General features: G+C 45.4%; 1 protein-coding gene across 2 annotated transcripts in view; it reads left to right on the forward strand.

Moving 5' to 3' along the window:
* The first annotated feature begins 4,868 nt into the window (after nt 1-4,868).
* ACAD9 (acyl-CoA dehydrogenase family member 9) overlaps nt 4,869-14,919 on the forward strand; it is a 45,842-nt gene continuing 35,791 nt past the window's right edge. The window contains exons 1-2 of one of the 2 annotated variants that reach the window (XM_042912078.1): nt 4,869-5,089; nt 10,681-10,774. In XM_042912078.1, coding sequence (XP_042768012.1) covers nt 4,940-5,089; nt 10,681-10,774 — 244 coding nt within the window. In that variant the 5' untranslated portion in view covers nt 4,869-4,939. The remainder of the gene's footprint in view (nt 5,090-10,680; nt 10,775-14,919) is intronic. The other variant, XM_042912080.1, reaches the window with a different exon arrangement.

Below are 14,919 nucleotides of genomic sequence, written 5' to 3' on the forward strand. Positions count from 1 at the left end.
GACTGCAGTTGACCATGGGGAACTGAAACCATAGAGAGCAAAACTGCGGATGGGGGTGCTGGGCGACGACAGTCCTCCATAATATAGTCCCTTTAGCCAGGACTGGCATTGCATTTTCTTTATGTGTAGTTTCCCACGAGTTAAGGTTTTTCCATGCTGGCTCTGCCTCCTCACCATCTCGAAATGCGATTTCACTCTCCTGGCTCTTGTGCAGATACAGAAGATCCCAGTGGGTTAATGCGAATACCTGGTTCTTACTTGCAGCAATTGCTTCGAGAATTCTAACACTTTCAACACAGCTTTGTGTTGCTTTACACAGTTTTCATGCTGTAATAGCGGGGGCCACATGCTCTAGAACTCGGACCTTAGGCTATTTTGGCTTTTGAAACACAAGAGAAAATCATAAGTACTTTGGTTTCGTTGTTAGTGCTCTTGATACTTCAGCTCTCCCGAGGTTTTGAAAAGATCATTAGGATCAAGTCTGAACTGGGGCGCCTGGGTGGCTCAGTCGGCTAAGCATCCGACTTCAGCTCAGGTCATGATCTTACAGTTTGTGGGTTCGAGCCCCGCGTCAGGCTCTGTGCTGACAGCTCAGAGCCTGGAGTCTGCTTCGGATTCTGTGTCTCCCTCTCTCTCTGCTCCTCCCCTGCTCACACGCTGTCTGTCTGTCTCTCTCTCTCTCAAAAATAAATAAATATAAAAAATTTTTAAATTTCCAGGTGCCTGGGTGGCTCAGTCAGTTAGGTGTCTGACTTCAGCTCAGGTCATGATCTCTCGGTTCATGAGTTCAAGCCCCATGTCGGGCTCTGTGCTGACAGCTCAGAGCTTGGAGCCTGCTTCAATTCTGTGTCTCCCTCTCTCTGCTCCTCCCCAACTCACGCTCTGTCACTCGCTCTCTCTCAAAAATAAAAAAAGATTTAAAAATTTTTTTAAAAAAGGATCAAGTCTGAACTTAAAAGCCTCTATTTTTGGACTTTTTTTCCTTTTTAGCGGGATTGCTAGATTCTGAAATCTAGGGTGGGTGGAACGAGAAGAGAAGCCAATGTTAATCTATTTAATCTTATTTAAAAATACATCCTTTTTATTGACTTAATCATTTTATGAAGGAGGAAGAAACTGAGATCCTGTGATATGTCTTGCCTAAGGTGCAATGGCAGTGATGGCAATGATGGAGAGGGAAGAACAGGATAACGTGTCTTGTCTGCTAGGCAGAAAGATTCCTTAGATAAATCCAAAATATTGAGACTGGGGCGCCTGGGTGGCTCAGTTGGTTGAGCATCCGACTCTTGATTTCAGTTCAGGTCATGATTTCACAGCTTGTAAGTTCAAGCCCCATATTGGGCTCCAAGCTGACAGTGGGGAGCCGGCTTGGGATTCCCTGTCCCTCTCTCTCTCTCTCTCTCTCTCAAAATAAATACGCTTAAAAAAAAAAAAAAAGAGCTTCAGAATATTCAGACTGATGGTTCCACCTGAGAAGGAATAGCACATGCATACGACGAGAACCTGGGTACCAGGTGCTGCACTTGCCCTCCAATGCAATCTTGACCTAAAGGTCCTGTCGCCTTGGATGAGTTGGCAGGGGTGGAGAGTGAGAGATGACCTGATGGGGCTCCTGACCTTATCTGTTAGACTCATTTGGCCATATTTCAGGTCAATCAGTAATGGGGGAAAAGAGCACAAAGAAAGAGGGCTACGCGTCTCTCTTGACCTCGCCTCCCCCTTTCATCTCAGGAAAACGGCAGAGGAAGAGGGACAAGAAGACGCGGGATCAGGAGGTGGTTAGAGAGGCCCCGAGTCTGGCTTCGCTATTTAGGGCTGTGTGACCTTTCAGTATGTTGTCGCGCTTGTAAAATGGACATAAAGTAACAACGCTGAACGCCCAGGCGGGTTTGGAGAATTCAATAACACAGCACAGGTGAAGTACATGAAACAGTGTCTGGCACAAAAAAGCCCTAAGGGGGCCGCTGGGTGGCTCAGTCGGTTGGGCGTCCGACTTCAGCTTGGGTCACGATCTCGCAGTCCATGAGTTCGAGCCCCGCGTCGGGCTCTGGGCTGATGGCTCAGAGCCTGGAGCCTGCTTCCGATTTTGTGTCTCCCTCTCTCTCTGCCCCTCCCCCGTTCATGCTCTGTCTCTCTCTGTCTCAAAAAAAAAAAAAAAAAAAAAAAAGCGCTGAGTATTAGCTGCTACTATCACGGTCTTTGAGGCACTGTCTCCAGTGACCAAGACGGGGCTTAATAATACCAGTGTGGTTGCCTGGGACTCAATTAATGTGTCTGATGAATGTGATGGGCTCTTGGAATGATGGCTGTGTTTATGCTGTACCTTACCGTACTTCAGTGTTTTCTTTGAAACTTGGGAGGTATTTTTGTCAACACTGGTTGCCATAACAAATAAACCCCGAAATGTCAGTGGCTTACTACAACGGCTATCTCTTGCTCGTGTAACAGTTCAACATGGGTGTCCCTATTCTGTGGCTGGCTGTTCTCCATATGGTTGATTCAAAGACCTAGGCCCCTTCCGTCTTGTGCTGCCGTCCCTGGGGCCCAGAGCCCCCAGCTTCCAGCTGGTAGAAGAGAGGATGTTTTCATTTCTTAAAACAACAGAAGTCACACATCACTTCCATTCACACTGGGTTGGTGCGAACGTCATTCTGGATGCAGGGGGCCGGGGGAACGTAGTCCCAGGCTGGCAGCTGCCTTGCACTGACAACTGGATGCTAAGGATGTGGCAGGCTTTTTGGGCCACTTTTTTGGCTAATGCACTGCTTCCAAGTCGTAGGCAATACGGTTGAGGCTCCGAGGCGAATCCCACAGCCGGCAAGTGACAGAGTTGGGGCTCGGTCTCTCTTGAAGCCTCGTGTTGTTCTCACATCTTGCGTCTCTCCTCTACCTATACCACAGGCTGTGCTGTCAAGTCTAAGGGGATTCCCCAAAATGTTTAACTGTGCCAGGCTCCTATCATTTACAAAACTATTGATTCCAAACCGCAGCGAAAGCTGTGGGCGTATGGGTTCTAAGACACAGCCTCGGTCCTGCAGTCACTATTAGGCCCTACTTATGTCTAAAAACCCTGTGTACCAAGGATCACATGTCTCATATTAGTCTGTGAGGGCTGCTCTAATAAAAACCACACACTAAGAAGAAGAAGTTCGGCCTCAAAATTGGAGTGTCAGTTCCTGCTTGAGTTTCCAAGTGTGTTGCATGCCTACAGTTTGACTCGCCAGTCCCTACAATCATGGAAGTCAAGGCTTTGACATAAACCTCTCAACATATATTTTAAAGACAGAAAAGAACTGCAGACCAGGTGGCTTAAACAATCCATGGTCTTGTAGTTCTGGAGGCTAGAAATCCAAGATCAAGGTGTCAGCAGGGTTGGTCCCTTCTGGGGGCTGAAAAGAAAATCTGCCCCAAGCTTGTATCCTAGCTTCTTGTGGGTTGCTGGCAATCTCTGGTGTTTCTTGGCTTATGGAAATGTCAACCCAGTCTGGGTCTCCATTCTCACATGGGGTTCTCCTAAGGGCACCAGTCATATTCGATTAGGGGTCACACTGCTCTAGTGTGACTCATCCTAACTTAGCTAATTACATCAGCAACAGAATACAACAGGAAGTCCTCTTTCCAAATTAGGTCATATTCTTCGGTACTAGAGGGTAGGACTTCAACAAATGAATCTTGGGGGTACACAATTCAACTCGTAACACTCTATTACCTTTGTGGCTTTTAAACCAATGACTTCCATATTTCTGTAAGAACTAATGTATCCCAAATGGGAACAAATATACATCAAAAAGGGAGTAGCCTCTACTAGGGGCGCATGGGTGGCTCAATCCGTTAAGCCTCCGACCTCGGCTCAGGTCATGATCTCCCGGTTCGTGGGAGCCTTCTATATATTTAGGATCCTGCCCAGATTCTGTGTCTCTAAGTAACACAGATTGCATTAGATACTTGCAAAGATTTTGCAACCGGAAAAGTTTTTGAGCTCTTTTCCCCTGATGTTGTGTCATCAAGTCAACCTTTTATTGGACCGGGCCGGCAAAGCACGCTGAGACCGACTGCGATTTCCCACTCTTCTCCAGGAGTTCACAGGGTGGCAGCAGAAAGCGTTTTCCAATACTGTGTCAATGCCAGAATCAGGGTACAAGCACAAACAAGAAATGTTCCTGGAGGAGGCTGACTTAAAACCACGAGAGAATGCCCACTTGCCGCGGGTCAGGCAGGCATCGCTGCGCAAGGACCTGGGGTGCCACGGGACTGCGGGCCCTCCTCCCTGGGCCCCATGGCCTTGCCCGTCCCGTCCAAGTGTACACACCCCTTCTCGGTTCCCTCTGGAGCTTCTCTTCCTCCGCCTGCCTTTTAAGTTGCTGTTTCCCAGGGAGAGTTTTGTGACTCAGGATTATATCCAGACCCCTTTCTGGCAGAACAAGCTTTTTATTTTCCTCTTGCAAAATAAGGATATGTAACATACACGAAAGCCACGAATCAAAAGGAATCCACCATTCACTTTTTTAAAAAACATTACGCCTACTGAGCTCCCCCCCAGAGATAAACCAATACTGTAAATTCCTCCCGCCCCATTTCCTTTTCTTTCGCTATGCGGCGTCCTCAGCGCCACAACTGGCGAGAGGGAGCTGGGCGTCCCTGAGAAGTTTCCCCCGGCTGGCAGGGACGCAACCACCCACCGGCATTTGAAAACAAACACTTCGCAGCAGCCCCTCCGAGCCGAGCACGAAGCCGCCAACACTGCAGCAACCCCACCCCCTGCGACCTCCCCCTCCCTGGCGGAAGGCCGCTCAAGCGCAGAGGCGGCGGGCGGGGCGGTGCAGACCGGCGGCTGGGCTCAGGCCGGTGACGTCATCCGGCGGCGCGAGCCGCGTGCACGTGACCGGGGCTCCAAAAAGGAGGCCTCCACCGCGGGGGTGGCGTGGTCGACTTCAGCAGCATGAGTGCGGTGGCGCACCTCTTGCGCAGGGCGGCGGCGGCGCGTGCCTGCCGGACCCTGGTGGCCTTCGCAGCGAGCCGGCGCCTGCTGCGCACTAGTCCGCCGAGCGGGGCTTTCGCCAAGGAGCTCTTCCTGGGCAAAATCGAGAAGGTAACGCCGAGCCCTGGTCGACCCTTGAGCTCTTGCCTCTCGCTTTTTGCCCTTTAGCAGAAAAGAGGGGTCGGAGTGAGTGAGAGTCCCCATACTTGGCTGACATATATACCCGTCGGGGCGGCGGGGGTGGAGGGGCGTGCTAAAGTTCCCAAGTTCCTGAGCTCCGCTGGAACCTTTCCAGGGAAAGGGAAGAGTCCCGGGGACGGGGTCCTGAGAATCCATCTGTGGTTGTGACGTATGTTCCAGCTAATTCTTGTTAGCTCAATTTGGGAAACCCTAGGCGAGGTGGTCACTCGACTCGGCGTTCTGGCCCCGGAATGTGCGGTGCTTCCTATCTGATTCCTAAAACACAGCTCAGACCCTGGCGCTCTTCTGTCCTCTTCCAGGGGCCCCTTAGCTTTCACGGCTTGAGTTCCAGCGCGTCCCTCTGTCACTCAGGCTCCCCGGCAGTCTGGCTTCAAGTTGCCTTCCCCATCCCTTCCTTTCCATAGGTCGTACAACCCTGTCAGTAGTAACAGCTACATTATCAAGCACTCACTGTCCTCTTATGGATTTGACCTTGGTCCTTGGTCCTGTAACTTTGAGCCTCAGTGCTTTCAGCCTTAAAGTGGAGCTAGTGATGTGTGCTGTCTCACACAGATGTGTTGTAAAGTGACATTTATAGTGTGTGGAAATGCTTTGTAAACTGTCAGGTACCGTGCTGATGCAAGAGGCAGCAGGGTAGGTAATTAATGCCGGCTTCACTTACCACTTGGATTAGTCACTTCACTTTCCCGTGCCTGAGTGTGCTAATCTACAAAATAGTAAAAGTAGTACTTGCCCACTCCTAAAAGTGCAGTGTAAAGCAGACATTTGTGTCAAATGCTTTGAGGTAGGCTGAAATGTTGGCTGATACTGTATTATTTAAAGTTACTCCCTGGTGTTTTCTTTTAGACTGTTCCTCTAATCAGGCATTACAGTTGCAGAAGCTGAAATTCAGAGTGGTTTGCCCTGCTAGGAAGTACAAACCCAGGTTTTAACATTTGAGAAACCATTTTTCCCAGAACCTGGGGCCATTGGGCACTCAGCCCTGGGATGTCATGCCTTCCAGCACATGAGTGAAAAAACCCAGAATCTTTCATGCATCTCTTTCTCGAAGCCTCTTGCACCACCTCCCCTGTCTTCACACCCACCTGTCAACTTTGCTTCTTGTTTCACTGAGAAAGTACATACAGTCGGGTGAGAACCTCCGCCACATTTACCCCTCTTCCCCACACATGCCCATACGGTCTACGCTCTTACTGTGGACGAACTATCTACTCTTGGCAAAGACCAACCTCATCACTAGATCCCCTGCCTTCTCACCTACTCAGGGGCATTCATTGATCCAGTAATTCTCTCCTTTCTCATCTACATCAGTGATTGTTTCCTCTCTGCTGCGTCTTGCCCCCATACCATTCAGGCTCCTGTCCTTAACAATCTGCTAAAACTGCTCTCCTGCATCAGTGGTGACCTCCCTGTTGTCAAATCTAGTGGTATTTTTTCATCTTACTTGACCCATCTCTGGCATTTGACACAGTTCATCACTCCTGGCTTCTAAAAAAAAAAAAAAAAAATCTCTTCTGGCTTTTTTGTTTACTTTGTTGGCTAATGCTTCTCTGTCACTTGCTCCTTACCCCATAAACAGTGGCCAGTCTGACTAGCCCAGTCAGAGTTGGAAATTTTTTTTTCTTTTTGTCTAGGTTTTTAATTTTAGTTCCAGTATAGTTAACATGCAGTGTTATGTTAGTTTCAAGTGTACAATACAGTGATTCAGCAGTTCTGATCATTACTCAGTTCTCATCATGGTAAATGTACACTTTAATTCCCATCACCTATTTTAACCATCCCCCCTACCTACCTCCCCTGTAGTAACCATCCGTTTAGTCTCTGTAGTTCAGAGTCTTTTTCTTAGTTTGCATCTTTCTCTTGTTTCCCTTTGCTTGTTTGTTTTGTTTCTTAAATTCCACATGAGTGAAATCATATGGCATTTGTCTTTCTCTGGCTTATTTCACTTAGCATAATACTCTCTAGCTCCATCCATGTTGCCAATGGCAAGATTTCATTTTCTTATGGGTGAATAATATTTCATTGTACACTTATGCCACATCTTTTTCCATTCAACTATCGATGGGCGCTTGGGCTGCTTCCATAAGTTGGCCATTGTAAGTAATGCTGCAATAAATACAGGGTTGTGTGTATCTTTTTGAATTAGTGTTTTTGTATATTTTGGGTAAATCCCCAGTAGTTCGATTACTGGATTGTAGGGTGGTCCTATTTTTAACCTCTTTTTTTTTTTTTTAAAGTAATCTCTATACCAAATGTGGGCTTGAATTCATGACCCCAGGTCACGAGTCAGATGCTCTACCAACAGAGTCAGCCAGGCTCCCCTAACTTTTTATTTTTTTATTTTATTTTTTTTAATTACAGTATAGTTAACATAACACTGTTATATTAGTTTCAGGTGTATCTTTTTTTCTTTTTTTTTAATTGAAGTATAGTTGACACACAACGTTACATTAGTTGCAGGTGTACAACATAGTGATTTGACAAGTCTATATTTAGGCTCGTTACAAGTGTAGCTGCCATCTGTCACCATACAACAGTGTTAGAATACCATTGACCATGTTCCCTTTGCTGTACCTTTCATCCCTGGAAACCTGTACCTCCCACTCCTCTTCACCTATTTGGGCCATTCTCCTACCTCCTTCTCTGGCACCCTTTAGTTCTCTGTATTTATGGGTCTGTTTTTCAGAGTTGGAGTTTTCTGAGACTCCGTCTATAGACTTCTCTTTTTATCCACAATTCTTCTTTTAATCTAATTTAGTATTGTGGCTTTAAATACTGTCAATATCCTGGGGCGCCTGGGTGGCTTAGTTGGTAAGTGTCAGACTTCAGCTCAGGTCATGATCTCATGGTTCGTGAGTTTGAGCCCTGCATCGGGCTCTGTGCTGACAGCTCAGAGCCTGGACTCTGCTTCAGATTCTGTGTCTCCCTCTCTCTCTGCTCCTACCCCACTCACACTCTCTCTTACAAAAATAAATAAACATTAAACATTAAAAAAAAAATTAAATACTGTCAATATCCTGGTGACTCAGATCTATTTCTCCAGCTCAGACTTACTGACCTCCAGGCTCTTGACCTCTGCCTTTATACTCAAAAGCTCCACTTAGATGTCTAATATGCACCTCAGATTTAGCATACTAAAATTGAGTTCCTGGTCTTTCCACCCAATCTTATTCCTCCCACCAGTCCTCTTTATCATAGATGGTGGGGCCTCTGTTCCACTTGTTCAGGCCAAACGCCTGGAGTCTCCTTTGATGCCTCTTATTCTCGTAATCCACATCTAAGCCAACAGCAAATCCTGTTTTCTCTACTTTCGGGATATATTTAGAACGTGACCACTTTTAAGCCCTTCCACTGCTACTGCCCTGATTCAGGCCAACCTCCTCTCTCACAGCATCATTGGGGTTTGAGCAGAAACATGGCATCTGAGATGCTAAGAATCTCAGAAGAGAGAAAAACCTTCAAGATTCTCTAGGCCTGTAGCTGTCACACTGCCAGCAGTTCGACCCTTGCTATTCAAGGAAGTGTCCCAGCGGCTACTGCAGGGACCAGTGGAGAGTCGAATGGGAGGCGTGTAGGTGACCTCCCCATCCCCCACCACAGCAGCTTCGCTTTTACCTGTTTTTCATATTTGGCTTCTGTAGTAGATTTATTTGAAAAACAGGTTCCACTACTTTAAGAATGTTAAAACTGCTGAATAGAAATTAAGCCTAACATCTATAAGGCACCCCATTAGGTTTTTGAACTTTGCTATCAGAGATCTGTTCTTCCATGCACTTGAGATCTCTCTTCCTGTAGCAGTCCTACAAATCCAAATCCAAAGGGTTTTGGTTATAGGTGCGGCCGGTTAGCTCAGGCTGTTCTCTTGCTCACTGGTACCAGCACTGAATAATCTTCCTCTAGCACAGCCTAATGCACAAGGCCCACAGGAACTAATGAGGCTGTGAAGGGCCTGGGTTGAGCCTCTAGATGCTCTGCTAAGCAACCGGTTTTGTTCTGAGACGATGAAAATCTCAGCGTATTTTCCTTCTAGACCATCTTGAGGGCAGAGTAAGGGATGGCCTGGGGGTGGGGGACAGGAATTCCTTTAAGTCTGCTGTCATTTTTGGATAGGGATCCACCACAAGCCTGGAATCATGGGTCCTGAGAGGAGAGAACAGACCTGGGAGCATGTTACTAGAGCAGACAGGCTTCAGTGGCTGATGAGCCACACGAGAGACTGGAGGGGGAAGATTGAGGACTCCTCTGCTTTGAAGACCTTTCTTGAACACTTGGTGGGAGGTGCCGTGAGGAGAGGCAGGGCTCCTGGAGGCTGGCAGCCTGTGATCGGCGACCTCACTTCTCAAGTCCCAAGTACTTGCGCTGTGCTGGCAGCTGAGGGGTAGCAGGAGCTCAGAAAGCCAGAGGCGCTAAGAGCACAGCAGGAGGTTTTAGGCAATATATGGTGACGACCCAGTGAGGAATCCTAGACCGGCCGGAAACATTGGGCACTTGACAGTTTGAGACAGAGACTTGAAGCTCAGAGCAGAGCCAGTATCTCATATGGATAATCAGTTACTTTGGGTTCCAGGATACACCTTGTCTCTTGAGAGCCTCATCTTCTGAAGCGTCCTCTGTAACAGAGGAGAAACTGACACTGAGAAAGGCCAAGTCGCACATGTAAGGGGCAGAGCCGGAGTTGAATTCAGGCTGATTTGCCTCAACCTGCAGTGGCCCTCCCTACAGGTAGCAGGTGTTATCAAACAGGAGGGATGGAGGCTGGCGTACGCAGCCGCAGCCGGGTGAGAACCTGGCGGGATGTGCGGCCTTGTCACCACAGTGTATTCTTGTCGGCGTAACATCTTTGAACTCACAAAATAACCAGTGTAGAATTTTACGTATCGGTAGAGAGCTTTCCCGTCTATTCCTTTTCACAATCCTCGCGACACCATTGAGTAAATACTACCTGCATGTTATGGATGGCATAGGAAGAGGTGAAGGGGGTTGGCCAAGACCACCCAGTTAGCAGGCTGCAAAGCAGGGAACAAAACCCAAGGCTTTGAAGTGTTGGGGCCCTTTGCTTTGTGGGACACTCCACGCAACTTGTTGCTGATTGGGAAAGCAGATCCAAATCCAGAATAAACCTGCTCAAGTTGGAGGGAGGATCTCCATGGCTGGTGGAGTCCTGCGCACAACTCCTGTTCTAGAATTTGCATTCTGACTTCTTCAGTGAGTAAGGCCCCGCCTACTGGACACAGAATCTACCAACTGTTTCCTACCTCTGCCTTTTTTTTTTTTTTTTTTTTTTTTTTTTTGAGAGCGAGGTGGGGAGGGTGGAGCAGAGAGAGAGCATGAGAATCTCCAGCAGGCTCCACACTCCGTGCAGGATCATGGCGTGAGCCAAAAGAGTCAGAGTCCAACCAACTGAGCCACCCCGGTGCCCTGTTTCCTCCCCTTTTGACTGATATTACCACTCTGGGAGGTTGTTAACAATTAAATTTTTAGTCAATGTTTATCATTTTTAGAAAGAAGTTTTCCCATTTCCAGAAGTTAGCCAAGATGAACTTAATGAAATCAATCAGTTTGTGGGACCTGTAGAAAAATTCTTCACTGAAGAGGGTATGTATGATCTTTATCGTTACTCATTTCCATTTTAAGGATGGTTGTTTAGATATTTACATTAGAAGCAATACTCATATGGGAGCTGTCTTGAATATCATTAATCATGGAGAAATAATATCTATTGATAATATTTTGCTTTAAGAATCATCCCAGTTTATAAATGCTATTTAATTACAAGGCATCTAGTTTAGTGCTTCTCGATGTTTCTGTGATGAAGGATCACTGTTAAACATTTCCAAACTGTTGCAGAACAACACTTTCGTAAACTATAATAAAATGAACAACTAGAAAAATGAAAAGAAAAATAACCAAAGATCTATAGAATATAAATCCATTGATCATGTGCTTGGTTGTGTGGCAATATAAAAATGCTGTAAATGTTTTTAAAGATTTACTCTCTCATTAGGAACCGGGAATAGTCCGGCAGCCTGCAGAGCTCGGGTTTTGAGGGCCCCAGTACAGCCTGCGGGATGCCTCCCTTAGAGCTGGCAGCCAGCCCTGGGATGGAGCTGCGGCCCCTCGGCGGACAGAGCTCTCTGGGGAGCTCAGTGATGATTCACACACAGCCGGGACTACCTCTCTAGCACTGAGGACTCCAGAGTTCTTTTTGATGTGGGTTTTCTCTAGGGACATGTGCCCTGCTAGAAGATCAAAACTGAGAAATTTAAAAATTACTGTGTTCATTTATTACTTTATTTTAAATTATGAAAAGCCCATTACATGTTAACAGAAATGATATTTTAAATGACAAATAATATTTCCTTTTTTAAATTATTTTTTAATTTTTTTTTTTTTTTGAGAGCGAGAGCGCAAGCGGGAGAAAGGGGCAGAGTGGGAGAGAGAGAGGGAGAGAGGGGTAGAATCATAAGTAGGCTCAATGCTCAGCACAGAGCCCAGTGCAGGGCTTGATCCCACAACCCTGGTTTCATGACCTGAGCCAAAATCAAGAGTTGGATGCATGGGGCGCCTGGGTGGCTCAGTTGATTGAGTGTCCTTCGGCTCAGGTCACAATCTTGCAGTTTGTGAGTTCGAGCCCCGTGTCGAGCTCTGTGCTGACAGCTCGGAGCCTGGAGCCTGCTTCGGATTCTGTGTCTCCCTCTCTCTCTGCCCCTACCATGCTCACACACTGTCTCTTTCTCAAAGATAAACATTATTAAAAAAAAAAAAAAAAAAAGTTGGATGCGCAACTGACTGAGCCACCCAGGTGCCCCTAATATTTAATTCCAAACAAATAAACAAACAAACAAACAAAAATAGGAGTGGTATGGTTTTACAGTTTTACAGATCTTTTAAATATTTGGCTTATTGTTGTATGCAACAGATATCAGAATCTAACTGGAACCAGAATCCAGCTGGATTCCCAGAACTGTTTCTGCATTTAATCTATGATATATTTCATGTAGTCCTTGGAAAACCCCACTCTATACTCATGACAGAAATAGAATTAAAAAGGCAAAGAAAATTTTACCATTGCTAAAATAGCTTTGGCCCTGTGGACTCCCTGGAAGCGTCTTAGTCCTCCCCTCTCCACCTCCCCCCCACACACACACACACACATTTTGAGAAATTTTATATCACTAAGTGTTGTTACGTTGCTAGTTTTAAAAGTTGCTTAGTTGTGTATAAATATCTTATATTTAGAAATACTTCTGTTTTTGGTTTAGTGATTATCTTCTTGTATCTTTTCTTAGTTCCTTGCTCTTTTACTTAAACTTTTACTATGTGATTTGTCAGGGTTTTCATAAGCTTTATGGAGGTGTAATTTGCACATATTTAAAGGGTAATGTCTGATAAATTCTGATATATATGTACTCCCAAGGGAGCATCAACACAATTACGTTAATAAACCTATCCATTACCCCTCAAAGTTTTCTCATGCCCTTTTCATCCCCTCCTGTCCCCAGGCAACCAGTGATCTGATGTCTGTCGTAGATAAGTTTGCGTTTCCTGGAATTCTGTTTAAGTGGAATTCTACATTACGTATGTTTTCGTCTAGCTGCTTTCAGTATAACTTTTGAGTTTTCGTCTGTGTTGAGTGTACTAATAGTTCATCCCTTTTAATGCCACGTAGTATTTCTTTGTGTGGATGTACCGTAGTTTATTCATTCACCTATTAATTGACATTATGCATCCAGACTTTAGCTATCACAAAAGGTGTTGTGAGTGTTTTTCTATGAGTCTGGTGCACATATGCTCACATTTCTCTTGGGAAAATACGAAGGTGTGGAATGTCCGGATTACAAGATAGGTTCACATTTAACTTCATCCACCAAACTGTTTTCCACTGTGGTCACCACTTAACATTCCCACTAGTGGAGTATTACACTTGCCGTTGCTCCGCATTTTCACTGACACTTCATATGGTCTGTCTTCTATTTTAGCTGCTTTAGTAGGTGTCTTGTGGGACCTCATTGTGGCTATGCTTTTCATTTCCCTGATCACTGATAATGTTAGGCATCTTATGTGCTTGCCTGCAATCTGTGTATCTTTTTTGGTGAGATGTCTTCCAGATATTTTATACATTACAAAAAAAATGGGATTGTCTTACTGTTGAGTTATAAGAAGTCTTTATTCTCAGTGCTAGTTTTCTGCCCAATATCTGTTTAGCAAAATTTTTCTCCTTCTAGTCTGTGGTTTGACTTTTCATTTTATCTTTTTTTTTCTTTTTTTTTAATTCATTTTTTCAACTTACATCCAAGTTAGTTAGCATATAGTGCAACAGCGATTTCAGGAGTAGGTTCCTTAATGCCCCTGACCCATTTGGCCCATCCCCCCTCCCACAACTCCTCCAATAACCCTCTGTTTGTTCTCCATATTTAAGAGTTTCTTTTGTTTTGTCCCCCTCCCTGTTTTTATATTATTTTTGCTTCTCTTCCTTTGTGTTCATCTGTTCTGTGTCTTAAAGTCCTCCTATGAGTGAAGTCATATGATATTTGGCTTTCTCTAATTTTGCTTAGTATAATACTCTCTAGTTCCATCCACAAAGTTGCAAATGGCAAGATTTCACTCTTTTTGATTGCTGAGTAATACTCCTTTGTATATATGTACCACATCTTCTTTATCCATTCATCCATCGATGGACATTTGGGCTCTTTCCATACTTTGGCTATTGTCGATAGTGCTGCTATAAACATGGGGGTGCATGTGCCCCTTCCAAACAGCATCCCTGTATCCCTTGGATAAATACCTAGTAGTGCAATTGCTGGGTTGTAGGGTAGTTCTATTTTTAATTTTTTGAAGAACCTCTATGCTGTTTTCCAGAGTGGCTGCCCCAGTTTGTGTTCCCACCAGCAGTGCAAGAGATCCTCCTTCTCCGCATCCTCGCCAACATCTGTTGTTAACTGAGTTGTTAAAGTTAGCCATTCTGACTGGCGTGAGGTGGTATCTCATTGTGGTTTTGATTTGTACTTCCCTGATGATGAGTGATGTTGAGCATTTTTTCATGTGTCACTTGGCCATTTGGATGTCTTCTTTGGAGAAGTGTCTATTCCTCTCTTTTGCCCATTTCTTCACTGGATTGTTTGTTTTTTGGGTGTTGAGTTTGACAAGTTCTTTAGAGATTTTGGATACTAACCCTTTATCTGATACGTCATTTGCAAATATCTTCTCCCATTCTCTCGTTTGCCTTTTAGTTTTGCTGATTGTTTCCTTCGCTGTGCAGGAGCTTTTCATTTTGATGAGGTCCCAATAGTTCATTTTTGCTTTGGTTTCCCTTGCCTCTGGAGACATGTTGAGTAAGAAGTTGTTGCAGCCAAGATCAGCCTGCTTTCTCCTCAAAGATTTTGATGGCTTCCTGTCTTACATTGAGGTCTTTCATCCATTTTGAGTTTATTTTTGTCTATGGTGTAAGAAAGTGGTCCAGGTTCGGGACGCCTGGGTGGCTCAGTCGGTTAAGCGGCCGATTTTGGCTCAGGTCATGATCTCACGGTCCGTGAGTTCGAGCCCCGCGTCAGGCTCTGTGCTGACAGCTCAGAGCCTGGAGCCTGTTTCAGATTCTGTGTCTCCCTCTCTCTCTGCCCCTCCCCTGTTCATGCTCTGTCTCTCTCTGTCTCAAAAATAAATAAATGTTAAAAAAAAAAAAAAATTAAAAAAAAAAAAAAAAGCGGTCCAGGTTCATTTTTCTGCATGTTGCTGTCCAGTTT

This window comes from Panthera leo, chromosome A2, assembly GCF_018350215.1.
Source record: "Panthera leo isolate Ple1 chromosome A2, P.leo_Ple1_pat1.1, whole genome shotgun sequence".
NCBI classification, from domain to species: Eukaryota; Metazoa; Chordata; class Mammalia; order Carnivora; family Felidae; genus Panthera; species Panthera leo.